This window comes from Sebastes umbrosus, chromosome 5, assembly GCF_015220745.1.
Source record: "Sebastes umbrosus isolate fSebUmb1 chromosome 5, fSebUmb1.pri, whole genome shotgun sequence".
Taxonomy (NCBI): domain Eukaryota; kingdom Metazoa; phylum Chordata; class Actinopteri; order Perciformes; family Sebastidae; genus Sebastes; species Sebastes umbrosus.
In genome coordinates this window covers 35961171-35985338 of record NC_051273.1, presented here as the reverse complement: position 1 = coordinate 35985338, position 24168 = coordinate 35961171, and the positions used below count along the sequence as shown (strand labels likewise).

At 39.5% G+C, this 24168-nt stretch overlaps 1 protein-coding gene across 3 annotated transcripts in view; it reads left to right on the top strand.

Annotated features, from left to right (window-relative positions):
• The first annotated feature begins 5084 nt into the window (after nucleotides 1-5084).
• The window catches only part of st3gal3a (ST3 beta-galactoside alpha-2,3-sialyltransferase 3a), a 56376-nt gene continuing 37292 nt past the window's right edge, over nucleotides 5085-24168 (top strand). Inside the window, exons 1-4 of one of the 3 annotated variants that reach the window (XM_037770125.1) lie at nucleotides 5085-5630; nucleotides 8137-8288; nucleotides 15282-15324; nucleotides 16329-16421. In XM_037770125.1, the coding sequence (XP_037626053.1) occupies nucleotides 8174-8288; nucleotides 15282-15324; nucleotides 16329-16421 (251 nt within the window). In that variant the 5' untranslated portion in view covers nucleotides 5085-5630; nucleotides 8137-8173. The remainder of the gene's footprint in view (nucleotides 5631-8136; nucleotides 8289-15281; nucleotides 15325-16328; nucleotides 16422-24168) is intronic. The other 2 variants (XM_037770126.1, XM_037770124.1) reach the window with 2 other exon arrangements.

The following is a 24168-nucleotide window of genomic DNA, read 5'->3' as shown; positions in this document are numbered from 1 at the left end:
CGTTACAGGGAGATTATTTTTAACAGCAGACAAACACTCATACACAGAAAAAAGCATCTCACACAAGTATGAGAACGTTGCCTTAAATTGGCTAAAATTTCAATTGTTATCTGGAACTATCTGATCAGAGAGGAAGTAAACAAGATTATATAACCTGACCAGATATTCACTGACAGCTTTCTGACAGCTTTCACTACTCTGTGCTACGATTACGTTTTGCTTTCGGTCTGTATTTTGAAGTGGATATCGATGTTTGAAAGTTTAAAAGAAGAAAACGTTACCGGATTTTTTAAACAAACATTCTTGATGAGGATTGGTCGAGCATGGCATTCATTCGTGACCTTAGCAACAGAAGTGTGACAGAATAATCTTATCTTACTGGCTTTTCTCTGGGCTTTCAACTGCAGTTTGAAGCTTTCACAAGACTCGGTCCGAACGGAGTGTATGTCTGTACGGTCAGTCTGTGAATTTGTGGCTAAACTGTGATACAAATAGTCAGTGGTCATGTCTATAATGTTAAATCCAGCAGTACATGTCCACCGGGTCCGGCGAGGACACTAGGGGACGCGCTGCTCCGCTCAACTGGCTGCTCAAGCGGTGACGTTCCCTCTGGTTGAATGCACCTGATTGGTCCCTGGTTTTCAGCTTGCTGGTTAACATGGCGGCCTGCACGTAACTTTCTGTTATTCTGTCGAAACAATCCGCCAAAATCTTCTTTTGAAAACATTTTGAGCGAGGAATAGGCTACGCCACTGCTGAATCTGGTTTCATTTTAGAACTAGATCGCCTTGTTTGACAGCTTGGTTGAAGTTTCGTGTAGCCAAAAGCGTCGCGCTGGACGGGCTCATTTGCATAAAGGACTGTTCATCACGCTGGTCTTGCCTTTTTATTTTGAAAGAGCAATGGCCAGTGAGGAAACTCCAACACTCGGCTGAACTGTCGTGTAACTACATCAGTCAGTCAGTCAGTCATTCAGTGACAGAAGTGTGCGTTTGAAGGGCTGGCCCTCTCCGGTCCAAGTAAGTGGAGTAAGCTAGTAAGTGGCCATTGAGTTGAGATTATTCTGTCATACATAAATTTGTTATTTAAGAAAGTACGACCAAGATATGTATTGAGCAGACGATATGTTTTACAGTGTAAAAATAAATAAAGGTTTGATAGGCATATTGAGCACACGGGTGGAATGTTGAAGACTTGGCGAGAAAAATTCAAAAATATTTCATTAAGAATTTTTCATATTGTCGTGGAAAGAATCGCCCTATAACTTCAGTGTGTCGAGAGGCTGCTCACACCTGCGAGTAGAATCTTTTTACTCCAGCATTCCAGACGATGTGGTTGTAACAAATGGATACAAAAATCATAATATATGGATGAAGTATTTCTTTAAGTGGGAGCAATGCCTTTTAATCCCCTGCTTATGCCTCCTCTTTCTATTAATATGAACTGCATTCCTTTACATTTAGTTTAGTAGAACTGAATAGAGCTTGTTTTTACCAGCCTATTTATTAAGGTGCTTTGAGAAAGTCTCCTCTGCACTACAGACATGAGTCTGCAGTAATACTGCGGAGGTTGAGGTTGACAATGTATGTTCTATTTTTTCTACAGTATATAGATGAATTTTAAAGAACCCATTCAGATTTTTAATGCGCTTTGTCTACGCAGTTGTTTCCTCTTCTACTGAAAGTTGTGCGTTGCACTTTTATTTAAGTCCAGTTTGCGAGGACATTTGAATAGTTGTTTGCTGCCATTGCTAATTTGTTAAAAGTGTTTCAGAATGTTAATTGTACATTTATAAAATGTATTATGGATTGTGCGCCCCTCACTCTTGGCCAAGCCTCATTGATCACATTGCACTCGTTACAGGGACACGGTGGCCTTCAGGCGTCATCATTTGCCTGTGAACTTGTTCTTGTTGTGACTGCAGACAGAGGAACGCTAGTTTTCTAGTTAGTCGTTGCCAATTCAAAGACCCTGCTTTCATCAGTCCAGTGGAGAATGAATTTATTTTATTCATAAAGTATCAACAGAGTTGTACATGGGGAGGGGGGGATTTTCTATTCTATTTTATTGCGTTGTTTTGTAAAACATGTTCTATGTGTATTTTCACAGAAACCTGTGAAGTGTAAATGTCATGTAGTCTATTTTAAGATGTAACTCGTTGACCCGGGAGATGAGCTGTCTGTTCTTGTTGTCTCCTCCTGAAGAGAAATAACTCAACTTCCAGATTATCATTCAAGCAATTTGTAAAATTCATCTGTTTGTTTCAGTAAAGAAATTTGCTTCAGCGCTATTTGTCTGTCTTCATTCCACATTTACTCACTTGCTATTTATATGTCTTAAGACCAGTTTTTCTTGTGAGGTACCCTTAATTAAGGGTTCAGATGCTGTAATTAACTTACAAATCTAATAAGTCACTAAGCCATTTAAGGGTAACTTCGATATTTTTCAACCTGGACCTTATTTCCCATGTTTTTGTGTGGACAACAATTTCTGAAATTGGTCCAGTATTGAGGGAGAGCGCTGTAGACAGCAGCTGCTCTAAGGCTGCAGTCTGGTGCTATTGGGGCAAGCTGGCACCGTCATTTACATCCACTAAAAGTTTTTGTTTTTGCCATGATTGTTATTATAAATGTCTGGCATTATCAGACGATTAGACTGTTGTCAGGCTATTAAATAGGCGTTATCAGTTTGCTATAAGCCCCATAGATATGGGTCAACAGGGGCCTACTACACCCACTAGTAGGTTTTATCATCTATTCACATGGTAGATCACGGAAAGAAGGTATAAAAGAACACGACAGCGACCTGTAGCGACCGTAGTAATTATGACAGGAGCAGAAGTGGAAGTCAGGTGCAGTAGTACAGACAGTGTGAAACTCCATAAGGGGTGGAGGGTGGGGGACGATGGATGGGACACAAAACAGGGTTTCTGGGAGACCGGAGTTTTGCATCCTGTGTGAAACCAACAATGTGTAGTTGTCTTTGTGTTCATAGTTATTTTAACCAAGTAAGTGTTTTTTTGTTTTTTTTTCCTAAACCTAAAGAAGCCTTTTTGTTTGTGATCAAAACATGACGTTTCATTCAGTTTTACATGTTAGAACGTGTTGCTTTTAAGTTTCACTTTTACAATGTAGTAGGCGTAGTAGGCCCCTAATGACCCACATCTATGGTGCTTATAGTGACTGATAACGCCGATTTAATGACCTGATATCCGTCGCATCGGGTGCCATTATGGACAGTGTGTCGTTCAAGGAGAAGTCTCGTTGTGAAATCTGGCGAGGTGACGTGTTGCTGGAAGACAATGGTGGAATAGTGGAATACATCCATGGTGGAAACAGATAGAGTTTGTTGTGTTGGAGTACAGAAAGCGTAGCTTAGTGTTATCTAAAAGATTTATAATGTCATGGCTGAATATTTAGATGATTTCCACAATGTGGACGAGGTCTTTGAATTCGATGGCCGCCCGTATTTATTTGAGCCAGAGTATACAAATATTCAGATTTCACAATGAGACACAAACAGACCGGATCAAGAGAAAGGTGATTAAAAGGTTTTATTTCTCTGTAGGGTCCTTTCCATAATGTTTTCAGACACTTCTAATAACGACGTGAGTCTGTCAGTGGCAAAAACAAGCACTTTTAGTGAACATAACGTTACATTGACGCTGCTCACTTACCCTTGCAGCTCGTTTCATGGCTGCCGGTTACAGAGTTCTCCCTCAATACTGGACCAGTTTTGGAAATAGTCATCCCCATTAGTCACTCAGATACTAAAACATGAGAAAATAGGTTCCAGGTTGAAAAATACTGAAGTTCCCCTTTAAAAAGAGCAACTTTTGGGTTGCCAAGCTATGAGGAATCTTTCTTTCTAGTGGGTTGCTAATAGTCAAGTCATTAATAAATGCTTGTGTTCTAATGAGCCATCAAGTCTGCAGTAATAAATGTTAAGTCATTAATAAAGAGTAATAATCCATCAGTTGTCAAGAGTTTTTCTATTCAGCCATTATCAAAAGTCAGTGAGTCATCTGCAGTTGTAAATGTTAAGTATTTGATTAAAGGTTTTTACAATAATTCATCAGTCTGAACAGTTTTATATTTTCAGGGCATGTTATACCTTTATTAGATCGTGACAGGAAATGAGGGAATGACATGCAACAAAGGTCCCTGGCTGGATGAGAACCAGCCACGATGCAGTTGTCTTACGACTTGGCCATCCAAATGGGGCAGTGATATTATAAATAGCTTTCAGAAGTGTAATGGATTAATATACTACACTTCTTTATGCCCTTTGACAAGATTGTGGCGTGTGTGACTATTTCAACCTTCTTTCAGCTGCATTTTTTTTACTTGCTCTCAAGTCCGTTTCACGCCACCGGAGACGGGACGTCTCCGGTGGCGTGAAACGGACTTGAGAGCAAGTAAAAAAAATTAATATAAAAACAATTCAAAGCAGTAATCACCCACAGCATAAATCCAGCTGTCCTTCCTGCATTTGTCAGTTTGAACTGTGGTGTTTTCAGTCTGGATTATGACTGTAACTTCTTCATATTTGTGTAATATTATCATATGATCCCCACACCGAGCTCTGATTGGTCAGTAGCCGAAAAAAATACATTAATAAATAAATACATAAATAAATACATTCAAAAATTCATAAAAATAAATACATAAATAAATAAAAAGGAAAATTCAACAGAAGAGTAAATAAATAAGGGAATTAATACAAAGATAAGCAAATTAAAACAGAAATATCAATTTATGTCTAATTTTATCAATTAATGAATGACTACATTTATTTTTATTTCTATTTTTGCTAAATTGAATTACATATTTATTTATTTATCGAGTCATTTATTGATTTCTTTTTTTATTTTGGCAGGTTCCGTCCTCCATATTTGATGAACACAACACTACAAGTGCTGCACTGTAATAAACCCCTATGCTGTGCTGTGCTATAGAGGGGTTAACATGTATGATAAGGAAACGAGGTTATGATATGTGGAAAATAACACGAATAAAAACGCTTTGAACGACCCTGCCACCGGACCCTGTTCCACCATCCTCCACCGGAAAACACACTTAATGAGTGAAACGAGAGAAACTGTTCAGAAAGTTGACATTGAAGTGGAACTTGTTTGTGTTTGGTTAAATCACTTGTGTATCATTTCTTCCTGTTGCGACTCTAAATACTTTAAATCCTGTTCCATCCTACTGAGTGTGTTCATCTCATGAGCTGAGCGGCATTAAATGACCTCCCAGAGTTTGAACTGAAGTTTGGCTTCACGGTGTCTCCGTACAGAGCTGGACCAGACCACCGGACCTGGACCAGAGCTGGACCTATCGGGTATCCCCGCCGAGCAGCCTGCCTGGAGCCGCCCGGAGCCCGGAGCTGGAGCTGGAGCTGGAGCCCTAACGGAGCGGAGCGGAGGGGGAGTCATTAGTCTGCTCCTCAACTCTGTAGATAAAATGCACCGCTAGTTGACTACTGGGATGTTTCCACATATCGCTGATGTTAATGTTAATGTTAATGTTAATGTAGACCGGTGTATATCGGTAGCTCGGTGTTCAGCGGCGGCGGCAGGAAGCACCGACGGATCTGAGGTCAACTTGAGAACTAACGGTCTCCGTCCGGTAAGAGCCTGTCTGTGAATGTCTGTTTGCTAGCGGAGCCAGCTGCTCAGGCTTTATGGGCTACTTGTTATAACCTTATATTAATCACATGTTTCCTCACATCCTTTTTGTCATATTCATGTCGTCATATTCATGCATTCATATGCATGTTGTCATGCGTTATTCATCCACCACCGCCACCAGCACCAGCACCACCAGCACCAGCACCACCAGCAGCAGCCTGCCGGGTAGCGGTGCTTCTTCTTACTGTAGTGGAGCTAACATGCTACCATCACTAGATCACAGTAGATGAGCCTGTTAGCTGCTAGCTGCAGTAACTCTGCTTCATTCTGCTGCTACCGTCCTGATTCTTCACTGTGTCTCTGACGGTACATTCATGTGTCTCTAACGGTACATTCACTGTGTGTCTAACGGTACATTCATGTGTCTCTAACGGTACATTCACTGTGTGTCTAACGGTACATTCACTGTGTCTCTAACACAGAAACCCGTCACTAAACAATCCTCCATCTATAGTCCAGTGTAATTAAATGAACTAACCTACCGTCAGTGGTTAAACTCGTTCCTCCTACAGACTCACAGACTCATCACTCCTGTTCACACTTTATCATTGTCTATATGTGGCAGTATTAAGAATCACAACAGACACACTCTATACTACACTATACTATAATATACTATACTATACTATACTATACTTTACTATACCAGCCTGCCATGAGAACATCTCCTCACATGGAACCAAACTGGCCTCCAAACATGTTGTGTCTCCGTTTTTTTTACTGTCAATCTCAATGAGAAAGAAACTGGAAACATCCATCTGATGCGGTTCTAATGAGGTGTGACCAGTGTGTGTGTGTGTGTGTGTGTGTGTGTGTTGTGTTCAAAGACAGTACTCTAACCCCCCCTCACCTATACTGCTTCTCAAATTACTATTCTAACGTTACATGTTGCGTCTGCAGTAGAATATTTAGAATAAAGTTGTCATTGCACACAGTACAAGTGGACGGCAAAAGATGGCTGCTAATAAATCACTTTCTATTGTATAAATGTATATGTTTCCTGATTGTGTTTTAGTTCAAAGGGACTACAGGATGTCTGGATAGTAAGAAACTGGGAATTCAGTCAGGGAAGTAATAAATAACATATTCACAATTCTACCTCCACTATAACTGAACTGCCACAGAGTAGACGAGCTCGGGGTTAAAGGACTTTACACATAGTTTGACATCTTTAGCCCTTTTACTTTTACAGTTCATCTATAGCGCTTATCAAAGTGGGGTCCGTGGCTCTGCCAGGGGGTCCACCAAATCATTTGCTATAAATTATACCAACAGATGGGAACATTTGCTCCAATAAAACAAGCAGATTGTGTCCATTACTCCCGCCCACGTTAGCTTTGGGCCAATAGAAACTCTGATATGACTGTGACACATCACGTCAACCTGTCATGAATCAGTCACTTCACTCAGGAAGCAACCAACTGTTCATGCTGCTGCTTAGCTTAGCTTATTAGAGACGCTAAACCTAAACTAGCTACAATGAGAAAATATGAAGACAGTTGTATTGAGTTTGGTTTTTATTATCTCAATTATTTCCCCAATTTGGGACCAATAATCTATCTATCTATCTATCTATCTATCTATCTATCTATCTGTCTGTCTGTCTGTCTGTCTGTCTGTCTGTCTGTCTGTCTGTCTGTCTGTCTATCTATCTATCTATGTATCTATCTATCTGTCTGTCTGTCTGTCTGTTTGTCTATCTTTTATTGAGAACATTGACGGAAGACTAAAATGTGTCAGGTGCCTTCAGGTGCCTTCAGGTGCCTTCAGTTGCCTTCAGGGGCCTTCAGGTGCTAGGGAACGAAGCCATGAAGTGGTGTTAACATGATTCAAATTGAAATGTGTTTCTGTTTATCACTATCAAACAGGTCTGAAGTATTTAGGTTGAAAAGTTTTAGAACACAAATAGTTCCAATGGCATCTAATGGTACAAATGGTAGTAAGCATTATGCTTAATCTGTGTTAGGATTATGAGGGGATCCATGACAAATGTGCAAACCATGCTGCTGTGTTTTGGTCAGTGCAAAGGCCAAAGATATTCACCAAGAGAAGTAGTAAATACTCACATTGGGAAAAAAACAAACACACAAAACCAAGGAACCGGTGGGAAAATACAGTACATCAACATTTTTGAAACCGTATAGCAATGCTTTGGAAATTAGTCACCATAAGTAAAGTGGACATGATCTGTAGGTAATGAGCTGAAACATTTAAAAACTCTGGAATGGTCCTTTTAACATGGAACACTGTGAAGACAAAGCCTCCAGCCCATCACCCAGGGGGAATCGCTACAAATAAAGTCTCTTCCTCAGGAATACAGTCGATGAAATGGATACTTCTGCTGACTGGTGCAGAGTCTCAGGCACTCAGCGTCTGTGGGGGATTGTATGAAGTAATGACAAGCCGTGTATGAGTAATAACCAGTTAATTTCCTCTTCAAACAGGCACCGGTGTGGGATGTGCCATGCATGCTAGCTGGAGATGAGAATGAAACCCGGTCGCAACTCCCTCCTGGGCCTGTGCTCCATGTTGGCCCTGGGGTTCCTCTACTACTCGTCAGGGAGGATCAGCTTACGAGGCTGGGGCCACAATTCATGTGAGTCTTCCTCAGATAAGTGGCCATAATGTCATAAACAGTACGACCTTTAGTCATTTATTTCAGTGACCAGGGGCAATGTATCTCGTCTACACAAGTTACTGACACAGGCAAGAGAGGTCAGTGTCTGACACTAACATGAAAGTCACATGGTTACAATAGAGCAGAGTACATTACCTATTTAGAGCAAAGATCAACTGACAAAGGAAGTATAGCACAAAACTAAATACCACAGTAGGGCTGGGCTATATCACTTCAAATGAATATCACGATTATTGTCACATTTACCTCATTAACGATTAAAGGGGCTAGATGCAAGAATCAGAAACTGCTTGCTGCTAGGTCAACGACAGTCAGCGTCCTGTTGCTTGCACGTTTGCGAGCGAGCATCGGCGAAGCAAAACACACAAGACTGAACGTAATTGACATCATGGCATCATGTTGATTGAACTTTAGCAGCATTAGCCAGCTAAAACCAAAATATCACAATATATTTCACATGCTTGGCAGTAATTAGCTAGCTAGCTTACCTGTCCAATGGGAATTTTGCCAGCTCGGGGTCCGTTTTGATACCAAACAACCCAAAACCAAACAAAGCTCCCTCCATGAACCGAAGGCCCGGCCGATGTTGATCCTGGTTTTCCCCCCAACGTCGGTCACATTCCTGTTTTGCCAGATGAGTTTCACCAGATTTTGTGGGACTAATAAAGGAATATCTTATCTTAGAACTTTGTTTTTTTTGTGCTTCGGTGGAGTAGGGATGTCACGATACCAGAAATCTAGTAGTCGATACCCAGTGAATTTCCACGATTCTCGATACCAAATTCAATACCATGGTAAAAAAACAAAACAATAAGTCCCATGTAATGTGTACGTGTGTCTATATAGATCCTCGGATTGCAGTAGTTTAAATGCACTGACATGGTGACATTTCATTGGGTATAGGCTACCAGAGGTGGGACCAAGTCATTGTTTTGCAAGTCACAAGTAAAGCCTGGAGCACACAGCCCGCTTCATGCTCGCGTGACGGCAACGTTGCGTGTTGTTTTTTATTTCGGCGTCCATGTTAACAGGTTAGAGTGGACACACTGCCCGCATGAGACGCACGTCAGACCCGCGTCAGACGCGCGTCAGACGCGCGTCTATTTTATAGAATAGAAGGCTCGCCTATTTTACGCGCGAGCCGCTTACCTCTCGGCTGCGTGTCCCAGCAGCAACAGACAGTGAACGTGATCTATTGACAGTATATGAACATCATACCAGCAAGATTACTACAGTTTCCATGTCTAGACATCTGTAGAATATGTCACTGACCATCAATATTTTACACTTCCTATCTAGATTTCAAAATAAAAGGCCTCTAGCGTTTTTAGTGCACAGAATCATGCATTTGTTAACACAATGCTTTTATTCTGAAATACTCTAAATAAAGCAGTGGTGTACTTGCAGGTTTCCATCAAGTTAATATAGTACAGGCTTTTAATTTTGTAAACACTGTAGTAGTCATAGCAGAAACCCTACATATGCTATAAATATAATAGACTGGGTTAATAGGTTATAAGAACATCAGGTGATGGGCAGTATTTTTCCGATGCGCTCTCTCTCTCTCTCTCTCTCTCTCTCTCTCTCTCTCTCTCCCTCTCTCTCTCTCTCTCTCTCTCTCTCAACAAACACCACTTAACTTTATTGTTCTTTCTTTTAGAGGTGTTATTTAATTTTTTTTAAGATATTTAATAATAATTTTCGTTTTCTAAAGGTTAACAAATAACGAAACTGTTTATTTTGCTTTGTTTTATAATAATAAAAAAAACCCACTTTACTTATATTTACTCTGGTCTTTATTAATGCAGGTCCATAAATTGAAATAGTTATAATTACTTCAGTGTGACGGCAAGCCGCTGTTTTGGTTCAATGGCAGCCCTGTAAGTTGTTGTCTGCCTGGTCAGGTCAGCTCCAATCAATGAAAGTAAATTGTCCATTTGTTCAGCGCTCATTCTGAAATACTTAAGGTGTTTTTCTCCATCAAGTCGCAGTTTTTTGTATTAATATATAGCCCATATAAATCCCTCCTCACTGTCAGTGAGGAGGGATTTATATTTATATATATATATATATATATAGCCCATAGAAATCTCTCCTCACTGTCAGTGAAGAGGGATTTATATATATGTAAAACTCAGGTCCCAACTCAGGTCTCGAGTCCTAAACAAGCCATATGAGCTCTTCACCAAATGTAATGTCATTTTAACAGCAGAGTAACTGGATCCAACTGGTGCTCAGTAACATAACGTTAGTTCTTCATGGTTTTCTCCTGAAACTTGATTGGATGTTGTTGGATTGGTTCAAACTAAGTGGATTCGGGGAGTTAAGTGTAAGATAATTAAATGTCTCAATAACATTCACCAGAGATAAAGAGTCCAGAGTTCAATAAAAAAAAACAAAACATTACTTTTCAGAGATTTAGCAATAAGCAACAAAAGATAGAAATTCAGTTTGTTCAGTTCAGTTTTTTCCCCCACGAATGAATCCCCTTCTCGAACATGAAGGATCTCTGCATCTCTGGATCTCGCTGCTGCATGGCAATGTTGTGTGTGAGAGCAGAGGACAGAAGCAGCCGCATTTGGCGCTTGGCTGGTGTTAATTTGGGACCCTGCAGGCATCGTACGGTACCGTCGGTACTTTAGAAAACGAGTACTGTCACGTTTTTTTGAATTTCGGCATCGACTTGGTACCTCAGTATCGGTTCTCGTGACATCCCTACTATGAAGTTTGTTTTGGAGTCTGAGTTGTGGTGGAGACTGGTCGTTTGATGGTGTTAGCGGACTCCATGTCCAACAGAATGGTACCTATTGTTGCACACCGTTAGCCCTGTAGCGGAGCACTTGCATTTTAGGTTAGGTTACAACCTGCTCACACACTGGCAATAAAAAAAACATTTAAACCCGTTTATAAGTTTAAAAATGTACATACAGTGTTTTTAATAAATTATATCTTATAAAATACAAGATTCTGAATAATAAACAAAAAATCATAGATTATGACTGAGTAATATTTAGTAGTTAAGAACACCACATCTGTTGCGACTATCAAAATAATACATAATATAAATAGTCGTGAATAACACGTATGGCTATTGTTATTTCATTCCATCAGCAGTATGTTCCAAGTGCTGCGTCAGAAACAACCTGCCTCATCCTCCTCCGCAGCATCGGGGCTGAAGTTGTAGCTAACTACACGGTTAACCCTCGTCACTACACCCAGCTGCTGCTAGTCAACACTCTGGACTCTGCTTGCTTCATGAGAAGCTATAGTATTTATATTCTGAGAACCTGTAGCTCATACTCGGCTTGGGTGATATGACGAGATTACCGTTCAACACGATATTGGTTGGCGATGATAATGGTCTTCACGTGTCCATGATTACAGAACGATATTCAATTATGCATGCCTGTTATGAATTTTGCGCAATATTCAGTCTCTATCTTTCTCTCTAGCTTCCTCTATGCCTCACTGCATTGTTGAAGCGTATCAAAAAAAAAGGGAGCAACATGCCAGCGTACGTCTGGTCTGACGCTGTACGTAATTACCCATGTAGCCTTAACTCCAGCAGGAAAGATGTCTGCTCTACCTATATCTTACTGCCTATACATTATGGTCACTTATGTGTATTGCAACATATGCATCTCCAGTCAATAGATATTTATATCCATGTGCGTCTCTCTCTTCAGCTTAATAATATCATAGACCAGGGGTGTCAAACATACGGCCCGTGGGCCAGAACCGGCCCACCAAAGGGTCCAATCAGGCCCACTGGATGACTTTGCAAAGTGTAAAAATTGCAGAGAAGTCATTAATTACAATTTTCTAATAACATGCACTGCTTTTCCTATTTGGGGGTTGCGCTGTCCTGATAGCGCCCAAGCTACGTGACACAACACTGTCAAGCTACTGTTCATGCAGGAGCCGCCAGTGGAAAATATCTTTGTCAAAAAAGGAAAGAAATGGACACAGATTGTCAGATTTTCCAAGAAATTGGACCAGATCCTGTGTCTTTACAGAGGTCAATGGGAAGCCAGTGTGCTTGATGTGTTCACAGCACCTTTCAGTGCTCAAGTTCTATAATATTTGGGGCCACTATCAGACTCATGGCAGATAATACAAGAACTTAGCAGGAAAACTGAAAAGATAAAAGGTCTGAACTAAAATGAGTTTGACACCCCCGTCGTAGACCGTTGTTTTTCTTAAAGCAATATCATCAGTAGGGGAAGTATATCGCCCAACCCTACCCAACCCTACCCAACCCTACCCAACCCTACCCAAACCTACCCAACCCTAGCTCATACTGAACATTCACCGTTATATCCACAGTTTACTGCTAGTCTAGTCGATTCATCTTTTGGATCATTTGTCAAGGAAAAGTGTTAGTTCTTCAAATGTGAGGATCTGCTGCTTTTCTGTTTTTTTTAATCATCAATTATTGATTGTATAATCTGAATCACTTTGGGTTTTGTACTGTTGGTCAGGCAAAACTACATCAAATGTATATGAAGACGTCACCTCGGGATCTGAGAGGTTTCCATTGGCATTTTTCACATTTGCCACAAAATGAATCACAAAATGAATCAATAGACTAACATACATACATATGTATATTTATTATACATTTGTATTGTATGTTCAAATGCTGAAAAAGCAATAAAAGAAAAGTTTAGTCACACAAAAAAATTAATATCTAATGAAACTAATTGTTGGTTGCAGGCCTGTTTGTGTTGATGTCAGGGAGTCATCAACATGATGTAACTTTTTGCCAGATGGGGGAGCCAGTCTATTTACTGAGAGACAGGATGTTTCATTAGTGGTTTTCTTGAGCCCAGACTTTACTCTACGCCGCCTCTTCACTGCTTCACAGAAGAAAAGCATTGGACATCCATCCTACACACTAAAACCCAACAAGATTCAATAGAGACAACTGATTCTGACTTTTTTATTTTTGTTGTTCCTCTACAAGTGAACATCTTTTTCTTTTCAGTCTGTTAGCTGCAACTCAAGTTCTCTGAGAATGAGTAGTTGACAAATGTGCAGTAAAAAAAGCTTTGTTTGTAAAACACCATTTTAAAAGAAAAAAAATACACATATGTACAGTATAATACAATATTTGAGAAAATATAAGGTTTCACTAACATTTTTACTGAACTGCACCATAAATATGTCATATGGTGAGACATTAAACAATTAAAAAAAATATATATAATATGAAAATAGCATGAGACAGATGTATCTTCATTGTGAGGCACTTATTTTCATACAGTGGTATTTATTTAATATGAAATTATGAATAACACTGTTTTTCCCCATGAATTGGACTTGGATATGGAATTAATCAAAAATTGCGTGTCAAACTTTGCTTCATCGTCATCCTTTCAAAACTGCTGAACTGTTGGTTATTTTTCTGTGTATGTGTGTCACACCATTATAGGACATTATGTCACATTAAAGGACAGAAATGTTAGTTATTGCTTTAAAGAGAAAGGGATTAAGACTTCGTAATTCACTTTACAGATCTTAAAGAAGAAACAAAGTTTTATTTTGACACAAACAATATCAATATCAAACAATATGAACTGTTTAGATTTTGGAGGTCAAAGGTCAAGGTCACTGTGACCTTAACGTCTGTTCTTTTCTTGTGAACGCGATATAGCAGGAATGCTTCGAGGGAATTTCGTCAAATTTGGCACAAACATCCACTTGGATACAAGGATGAGCTGATAAGATTTTGTTGGTCAAAAGCCTCGGGCCTCGTTGCCTCAACTGGACTGACTGGATTCTCGTGAAACATTATCCACACACGAGGTTGATTCCAGAGCCGACACTGATTGTTTTTTAACTAGGACTGTCAATTGATTAAAATATTTAAAAACACAATCACAACCAACAACTTAACTTTGGACAACATTGCGATTAATTGCATGATTGTCCAAAGTTAATCGTGATTAATCACAAATTAATTGCACATTTTTTATCTGTTCAAAATGTACCTTAAAGGGAGATTTTTCAAGTATTTAGTACTCTTATCAACATGGGAGTGGACAAATATGCTGCTTTATGCAAATGTATGTATATATTTATTATTGTAAATCAATTAACAACACAAAACAATGGTAGATATTGTCCAGAAACCCTCACAGGTACTGCATTTAGCATAAAACAATATGCTCCAATCATAACATGGCAAACTGCAGCCCAACAGGCAACAACAGCTGTCAGTGTGTCAGTGTGCTGACTTGACTGTGACTTGCCCCAAACTGCATGTGATGATCATAAAGTGGACATGTCTGTAAAGGGGAGACTCGTGGGTATCCATAGAACCCATTTACATTCACATATCTAGAGGTCAGAGGTCAAGGGACCCCTTTGAAAATGGACATGCCTGTTTTTCCTCACCAAAATTTAGGGTTTTGGTTTATATATATTAAGTTTGTATTTAACCTCCTTCTCAACAACATGGTTGGTATCAATGGATTCATCAGGTTTTCTAGTTTCATATGATACCAGTATCTTCACTATAGCTTTAAAACTGAACCTGACCTAAAAATCACAAATTGCGGTTTGGTTTGGTTTGGTTTGGTTGGTTGATTAAAGAAATGAGTGGCGTTAAAACAAATTTGAGTTAACGCGTTATGATCGCATTAACTTTTACAGCCCTATGTTTTTTGCATGGCAACTACAGTATGCTTAAGGTATGGTTGGGGATGGCCTCCACCCACACCGTCACACTCACATTTTAACAGCACACTACCTGCCTGCATTGGCACTGAACATTGGCATGTAGAATCTTCCAATATGAACAGAATTACCTATGGAGACTGGACTGAGAAACCTCTTTAACTTCTCTGTAATAAAATGACTTCAATGTCATACAAATAACTCTGGTATTGTAAATGTTAAGGCATATCATTTATTGTCATCATATTAACCTCATTTTTCTTTGTCTAGTGTATGACAAACAAGGGTTCCTTGTGAAGCTGGATGGCAGTCTGTGAGTATACATTTTACTATTTATAGTTTCACTTCCCACTCAGTGTCTAGAAACTCATCTGTTGGGTGCCTTGGGGGCTTGTTTTCAGGCACCGTATCAATGATGGCATAAGCAGCACTAATGAATTGTCCCTACTAGGGATGTCACAATACCAGAAATCTAGTAGTTGATACCAATACCAGTGAATTTCCACTATTCTCGATACCACGGTAAAAAAAACAAAAAAAACAATAAATCCCATGTAATGTGTACATGTGTCTATATATATCCTCAGACCGCAGTAGTTTAAATTCACTGTCATGGTGACATTTCACTGGGTATAGGCTACCAGAGGTGGGACCAAGTCATTGTTTTGCAAGTCACAAGTAAGTCTCAAGTCTGTGACTCAAGTCCCAACTCAGGTCTCGAGTCCTAAACAAGCCATATGAGCTGTATGTAACGTGATTTTAACAGCAGAGTAACTGGATCCATCTGGTGCTCAGTAACATAACGTTAGTTCTTCATGGTTTTCTCCTGAAACTTGATTGGATGCTGTTGGATTGGTTCAAACTAAGTGGATCTGGGGAGTTAAGTGTAAGATAATCAAATGCAAGTCTCAATAACATTCACCGGAAATAAAGAGTCCACAGTCCAATAAAAAAAAAAAACACCACTTTTCAGAGATTTAGCAATAAGCAACAAAAGACAGAAATTCAGTTTGTTCAGATCAGTTCAGTTTTTTCCTCCACGAGTGAATCCTCTTCACAGAAGCAGCCGCATTTGGCGCTTGGCGGGTGTTAATTTCTGACCCTGCAGGCATCGTACGGTACCGTCTGTACTGTAGAAAACGAGTACCGTCACGTTTTTAGAATTTTGGCATCGACTTAGTACCGAAGTATCGGTTCTCGTGGCATCCCTACTCCCTGCTGTTATTCACAGTATTTGTGTAACATGTACTGTATACTGTATATAATTTGTGTGTGGATATTTAACCATTGCTTGACTTCATTCCTCCATGTCTACAGGCCGTTGGAGCTGATGTACAAGTACGGCAATCTCAGCGAAGGAGCCTGTAAGCCTGGTTTTGCAGCTGCCAAGATGACAGCCATATATCCAAAGTAAGAACATGTACACACTATGAAAGTGAGCTTGTAGCATTTTAGACATCAAACATAAATGTCAGATGCTTTGTGATCAGGCGGCAACCTCCGGTTCTGAAAAGTGAAGCCAATGCCGAAGTGCCTTAATCTTGCATTCTTTCTAATATCCACCAGGGGGCGACTCCTCTGGTTACTAAAGAAGTGTTATTGTATAGAAGTCTATGAGAAAATGAACCTACTTCTCTCTTGATTTATTACCTCAGTAAACATTGTAAACATGAGTTTATGGTCTCAATCTCTAGTTTCAAGTCTTCTTCAATACAGCATGATGTTCATTTAGTAAATGATGGTCCCATTTAGAGTCAGATAGACCATAAAGCAGGGGATGCTTTAGGGCGGGGCTACCTTGTGATTGACAGGTCTCTACCACGGTGTTGTCCGGTCTGGGAGTTGCCTGTGTTTTCGTCTTAGAACTTTAACCCTTTCACAGTGTTTTTTCAGTTCTTGATAGTCAATTATAAAATTTTGGTTGCTTAAAAATGCCTTATTCAGCGTTCATCCCAATACATCAGACCTCTCTGTGTTGTATACATCACATTCCCTCTACATTCTTTTTTGTGAACCCCCAACCTTAAAGTTCAAACTGCGCCTATGGTCAGGATATAGTGACAGTTTCAGCAAATAATACAAAATTTATTTTTATTAAAATTACCAACTGTAGCTTTAATATATTAATTAAGACTGTCAATCGATTAAAATATTTAATTGTGATTAATCGCATGATTGTCCATAGTTAATCAACACAAAAGATTTCAAAATCAATCAAATCATAACATGGCAAACTGCAGCCCAACAGGCAACAACAGCTGTCTGTAAAGGGGAGACTCGTGGGTACCCATAGAACCCATTTTCATTCACATATCTTGAGGTCAGAGGTCAAAGGACCCCTTAGAAAATGGCCATGCCAGTTTTTACTCGCCAAAATTTAGCGCAAGGTTGCAGCATTATTTAGCCTCTTTTGCGACAAGTTAGTATGACATGGTTGGTACCGATGGATTCATCAGGTTTTCTAGATTTATGTGATGCCGGTATCTTCACCCTAGCTTTAAAACTGAGCTCGCTACAACCTTAAAATCACAAGTCGCGTTAATGCGTTAAAGAAACTATTGTCATGAAAACAAACTTGCGTGTTAACATTGACGGCCCTAATATTAATCTTCCTCTTTTTTTTCTTTTCTTTAGGAATGCTTACTGTTATAACTCACTTTTTGATGTTGAACATTAACATAACGTTATATGTTTTATATAACCATCGTAATAAATCTATAGTTATAAAGGGCTCTTTCAGTTGGCAGTTGCCTTCCTTGCCTAATGCTGTGCTTGTGGTGCTCTGGAGAAACCACCTCATTCACATACTGTATGCCTAAAAACGGGCCTAAATCAAGTATTCTCAGTCAAACAGTGGTGTTTTATAGAAAGCTCTCTGAGCTCAGAGTGGTACGGTAGAGGAAAGATCCCATTTCTGCCTCTGCATTATTAAAGAACGAAGAAGTCCCCACACCGTGAAAGCCCTTCACCTGCTTAAGTTTCCAGCACTATGTATGAGAGGAGTCAGAAGACGCAGCGGTCTGAATGGGCTGGTGGGGTTGTGTACATCTATTTTTGTCCCCTTCTGCTCTGCTGTTGTCCCAGTGCGTGACAAAACCTCAGGCCAGTTCACTTACCCACTTACTCTCCGAGCACCGAGACACGCAACCCTGGAACCCACCGGGGCCTTTGGACAGCAGCGTTAATGAAGTGTGCTCACAGAGTCCACATTGTGACATGTTAAGATAACACAGGAGGATTTTCCTCAGGAGAAAGGAGTGGTGAAATGCCCAGAGCATCCTTGACCCATTTATTCTGCTGTCTTTGCTGAGCTGGTTCCTTTGCTACAGCTGACAGAAAACAATCGAATACAGAAATGTGCTGCCAGTAGCACACATGACAACGCTAACCTTTCCAGGGGACACTAAAAGGTGACGGCTGCAATGAACCTATAAATTAACTGCTGCCTGTTCCAAAAGTTTAGAAATTTTGGCCAAAAACTGTGATTTTTTTTCGACTTCAATTTCTTTTCCGGAGTAGACCTCGAAAACTGTTTAACTTAGGAACTTCAAATGTGGTCTGATGGTTGACAGTGTGGTCTAGTTGTGTCTTTTGGGGGTTAGAAGTTCAGGGTGCCCAACATTTTTTTTTGGCCCTACTTTAGTAGGGGACAAGCAGTGAGATGGGTATGTGAGCCATGCTCACATTTGCCTTGTTTTTACTTATTTTAAACCATTAATTAAACAACTTGCAATTTATTTTTGTCTTTGAACGTTACTTGGTGACAATACTGAAAGTAACTTTACCCAGCTAACATAAAAAACAAAAGGCTAACGTTAGGTTAACAGCAGATATCTGCAACAATACCTGAATCTCGCGATCACGATGTTAAAAATAAACCCCAAAAAGTAACAACATTTTAGATCATTTTCCAACAAAACTGGCGGAGAGCCTACTTCAGCAAATCAGGGATGCTAACTTTTCAAAATTTAGTTTGGAGAGAGATAATAAAATGACAGCCGATTTGACGTGGTTATAGTCAGCATCAACCTGAACAGGATTAGACTGAAAAATGTCCGCAACCCTTTGAGGGAAAAGATTTTATGAGACTTTAAACATGAGGACGTTTTCTATGTGTGTTTCTATGTATTTTGAGGTGATTTTGTTCACATTTGACATGGTCATAGTCAGGGCCATTCTGAAGAGGACGCCGTTTTTTTTACAACAGTTCAAATGTGATGAAATCATGGCTGTTATAATGTCATTTGAACTAACTTTCCCTTTTCATTTTCTCAAAAACTTTACAGTTAAATGTCTAGTAATTTTACAGGGTCATTTTGAACATGACTCTCTTGAAAATTTCAGCAAACCTCTGAAGGAAAACATTTATTCATTTAATATAAGGCGTTTTTAATATGCTAATGTACAGTAGGGGTGGAACAGTTCACAAAATTCACGGTTGGGTTCATATCACGGTTTTCAGTTCTGTTCGGTTCATTTACAGTATGTTACAGCGAGGAGGTCATGTTCTGATTTCAACATGCTTTTCATTTATTTGGCAAAATTAAGTTAACAAGTATTTGCCTTAACAAAAGTATGTCTTATATAAGGAACATAAACTCTTCTTCATTGTCAAATCTTAACTGAAAGAATAGGTCTTCTGCCGTCATTAGTGCAAACAAAACATGCAGCTTTGTTATTTTCATATAAATATGATGAAATTATAGACTAAGGCCATCAACATAAATTGAAGCATAAGCTCAACCAAAAAAAAAAAAGAACATTATAACATACAGTATGTCTCAATTTCCTGATTATCAGCTCTTAAATGAAAGATTAGTTTTCACTCATAAAGTGCAGTATTTGGAGGAATACGGTTGGATTTCTGTACCACTGTCTTATTTAAAAAGAATGAATAAATATAAAACACATTACAGGGATTGTGCTGCTGGAATTACTGTGTTGCTTAAGTGTCGGCGAGAGGGAATATTATAGCGCGGCTCAAGTAATGTTACGTTAATCATATGCTGAAATCCAGCGTCCTCCACGACTGCATCAGGCTGCATATCTTTCACTATAAACATCCCCGATGCTCTAGTTGTGTTTTTACCCTGTCTGAGTCCGAATCCGAGTCCGAGTCCGAGTCCGAGTCCGAGTCCGAGTCTGAAACTGAGTCTGAGTCTGAGTCTGAGTCTGAGTCTGAGTCTGAGTAACCCGTAATGCTCCCGTACAGCAGAGCCAAACGATGCTGGTGGATCCTCTAACTGGACTTTATCGTGTCCACTCGCCATTTCCTAAACTAACTGACAGCCGCACTCACCACTTCATCCGTGAAGGGGGCTGGGTCGCGCTTCATCAGCGCGTCATATCTTTGGGGTAAAACTCCTGCCCAGTAAAATCTGGTCTGCAGTCGCCGAAATTGAGCCAATATCAACGCACGACCGCAGCTTCAGTTACACTGCGCAAGTGTTAAACCCCGTACCTCAAGACCCATGTCCACCCGTGTCCCAGCCTCCTTCCATAGGCTTTGATTTGTAGTGTGACAAAAAATGGGAGCCTAACTCTACATGAAAAAAATACACAATCGGCCTCATAACTTATTTCAAATGAACCGAACGACGCATACACATCCTGAACCGTGACTGGCGAACCCAGCGATTCAGATTTTTTCCCTGAACCGTTCCATCCCTTATGTACAGTGAAACTACTTCAAATTGTATATGGTCATAGTCATATCATTTTTAGCAGAAATCCATTGCACTTATTTTTTTTTTTTTTTCAAATTGGGGCTTCTTTGCTGACAGCTTTAAATGGTTTATATTATATAAAATGGGGCCTGATACTCCTGGCCAATCAGCTGGCCAGTCTGGGCCTGAACACGAAAGAGAGATGTGATGCCCTGGTTCCTTCAGTATTGATAGAAGAACCAACTCTAAAAAAGTGTTTTTAACTAATTTAGTACTTGTCCCCAAATATATGCTGCTATAGGCTGCAATTGTTTTGATACAAGGAAGTGCTGAAGCATATCCATTAGCACCAAAAGTAGCACAGCTTAATAAGCAGCCCCAGTATTGAGTGGAGCGAGGTCTCAGCTTGTATTCTGCACTGGCAGTGACATTAGGCTGCACAACCTGTGGAAAACGGTTAAGTGGTTTCTGATTACAGAAAATATTTTCATTCACACAAAACCTGAAATTCAACAAAACTTCAATGCAACTTGAATTTTCAAAATACATCTGTTACATCTGCAATATCAACTATCATTGTAGTTATGTATTTTGCAGATTTTTAAGTAAGTTTATTGTTTCCATTCTTTTCTAACTTACACTTTGCACCTTAAGCAGTTGCAAATCGCAGGGCCAGATTTTGGAGTAGGTGAACTTTCATAACTTTCATTTTTTATGTGTTTTGTCGTGCCTTGCCGCGTCGTGCCGTTTCTTATCTTGTCGTATCTTGTCGTATCTTGTCGTGTCTTGTCGTATCTTGTCGTGTCTTGTCGTGTCTTGTCGTGTCTTGTCTTGTCTTGTTTTGTCTTAGTATGGAGACAGAGAGGCAAGATGCATCATTAGTAGCTGGTTTCTTAACTGTGTTGAAGTGTTTTCAGGTTTCTGTCAGTTATTTTGTACACATTCCAACACTGACTGATTAGCAGCTGTTTTGTGTTACCAAATCAGCGCTCGTTTGCAGTTCATTATGTGATATTACACATAAAGGAAACAAGCTGCCAAAGCTGCAGGGGTTGACTCGGTTAAAGAAACACTTTTCCTTCTGTTGCAGTTCTTCCACAGCAAAGGGTTATGTACACATTTTGTAGGTTTCATTTTTCAAAATTGGACACAGATTACATTAGCATTTAAAGCAAATATATGTATATTTTGTACAACTATTCAAAGTAAAACAATTAACTGGTTATGATAAGGATTTTTTTCTTGTCTGATTAATTTTTTTATTAGGGAAACTTTTTGAAATGTGTATAATGTTTCAAAACATAGTGACTGTCCTTGTTCCTGTCAAAAACTCTTCAGCAGTTTACTTTTACAATAGGTGTCCTGATAGACCACGTATTTAGTTGCCCTCCAGTATTCCAGGAAAGTCAGTTTAGCTTCTGTAATCCTTTGGTATGATGTCCTCTCTATGAAATGACAAATGAAAAGTTTGTATTTAGTTTATTCATTTAATTTGGTTATGAATGATTTTGTTATTGATTTTATCTCTGACCCAAGGATCTTCTCAAAATACATACACCCGTGCATACATACAGTACATACTGTACATGTCCAGTTGTGCTTAAACAAGAAGCTCAACTGTGAAGGCCTAATCTCCCAAAGTGGAGACAGATGTGAAGATTAAATAGAGCAGAACATCTTTAATGTTGTGAAGCAACAAACTAACAGAATACACTTTAACGGTGTCATTTTTGTTTTACATGCAATGTTGAGCACACCTTCATGAATGAACTGTTGGACTATGTTCACATAGAGTAAGTTATCATCTATTATATCTTATTATATTGTTTACATGCCTCTTCATACACTTATTATTACTGCTAGTCTATACATATGCATAAAGGATAATGGTTTAAAGTGGAACCCTGTTGTAGATTATAAAGCTACATCATACTGAATACTTGACAACTTTTCAGCACACACACAAAAATGCTTGCTTTTACTACTAGTGTTGGCCATAGACTGTATAAGATGTGGACTGCCGTTTTGAAGCCTCGAGTCCGTCATTTTGGCCGTCACCATCTTGTTTTTTTGCAAGCACATGTGACACCAGAGGGTGGAGCTAAGGACAACCGAACACTGAATAAAACGTTTTGAAGCAACCAAAATGTTTCTATTAACTTTCATGAAATGAAAACACACTGTGAAAGGGTTAAAGTTGGAAGATGAAAACACAGACAACTCCCAGACCGGACAACGCCGTGGTAGAGACCTGTCAATCACAAGGAAGTCCCGCCCTAAAGCATCCCCTGCTTTATGGTTTATCTGACTCTAAATGGGACCATAATTTACTAAATGAACATCATGCTGTACTGAAGAAGACTTGAAACTAGAGATTGAGACCATAAACTCATGTTTACAATGTTTACTGAGGTAATAAATCAAGAGAGAAGTAGACTCATTTTCTCATAGACTTCTATACAATCAGACTTCTTTTAGCAACCAGAGGAGTCGCCCCCTGCTGGCTGTTAGAAAGAATGCAAGTTTAAGGCACTTCGGCATTGGCTTCACTTTTCAGACCCGGAGGTAACCAGCTGGTGTTGGCCAACACACTTGGTCAACACTTAAATGTTTTTGATTTACCGTGCTGCCAAGGACCACCAGAATCCACCATTTGTTTTGGTCTGTGTGACCTCAGTTATAATTTAAGATAAGACACTAAAAGGTAAAACCAAGATATGATTTAATACACTTTTGCTTATAGTTAGCCACATGTATCTTTGGCATATAGGCTGATATTAGCTTATTGCAGATATATCATATCAGTAAGAATGTCGGCTGATAAGTAACAAGAAATTGCGGTACAAATTTGAGTACAAACTGCAGTACAGTATAATTTTGTTCAGTCTATGTTAAAAAAAGACTATTGGTATAATTAGACTTTTTAAACTCCCAAATATTAATATCAGTATCAGCCTCAAAAATCCAGTATCTGGCTATACTTCGTTGACCAGATCACAAATTTGACTCCATCTGTCACCTTTACGGCAAGACCTTCAGCTTTCCATCGCTACAGTTATCTTTTCATTAGCAGTAAATTTATAGCGATATCGCTGGACAAACTCTAGTCACGGGTCGCATGAGAACGCTTTAGTTTTGGTAAGTGATTCAGGTTCATACAACAATGTTTTATTTTTGCAATGGCCTTCAAATGTGAGCAAGGGAGCTGATATTTGATCTGGTTGGTTTGCTTGTCTGTCAGTGAGTGTCATGCATTGTATGTGGTCACTTGTTAAATCACTCTACCTCTGCTTCAAGCTCCTCCCTTCTGGCCCGTATTCAGAATCTGTGCCTTTTAAATGAATGAAGTTTATGATGTCACAACTATACAGTAACCGGTAGAAGTACCGCTAAACTCTGTAGTTGACACACCCGGTGAGTCCCCAATAAGCTGACTTTTTTTTTTGCGAGGGGGTCTTAAAGAGACAGGTTGTAAAACGAAGCGAGCGTTT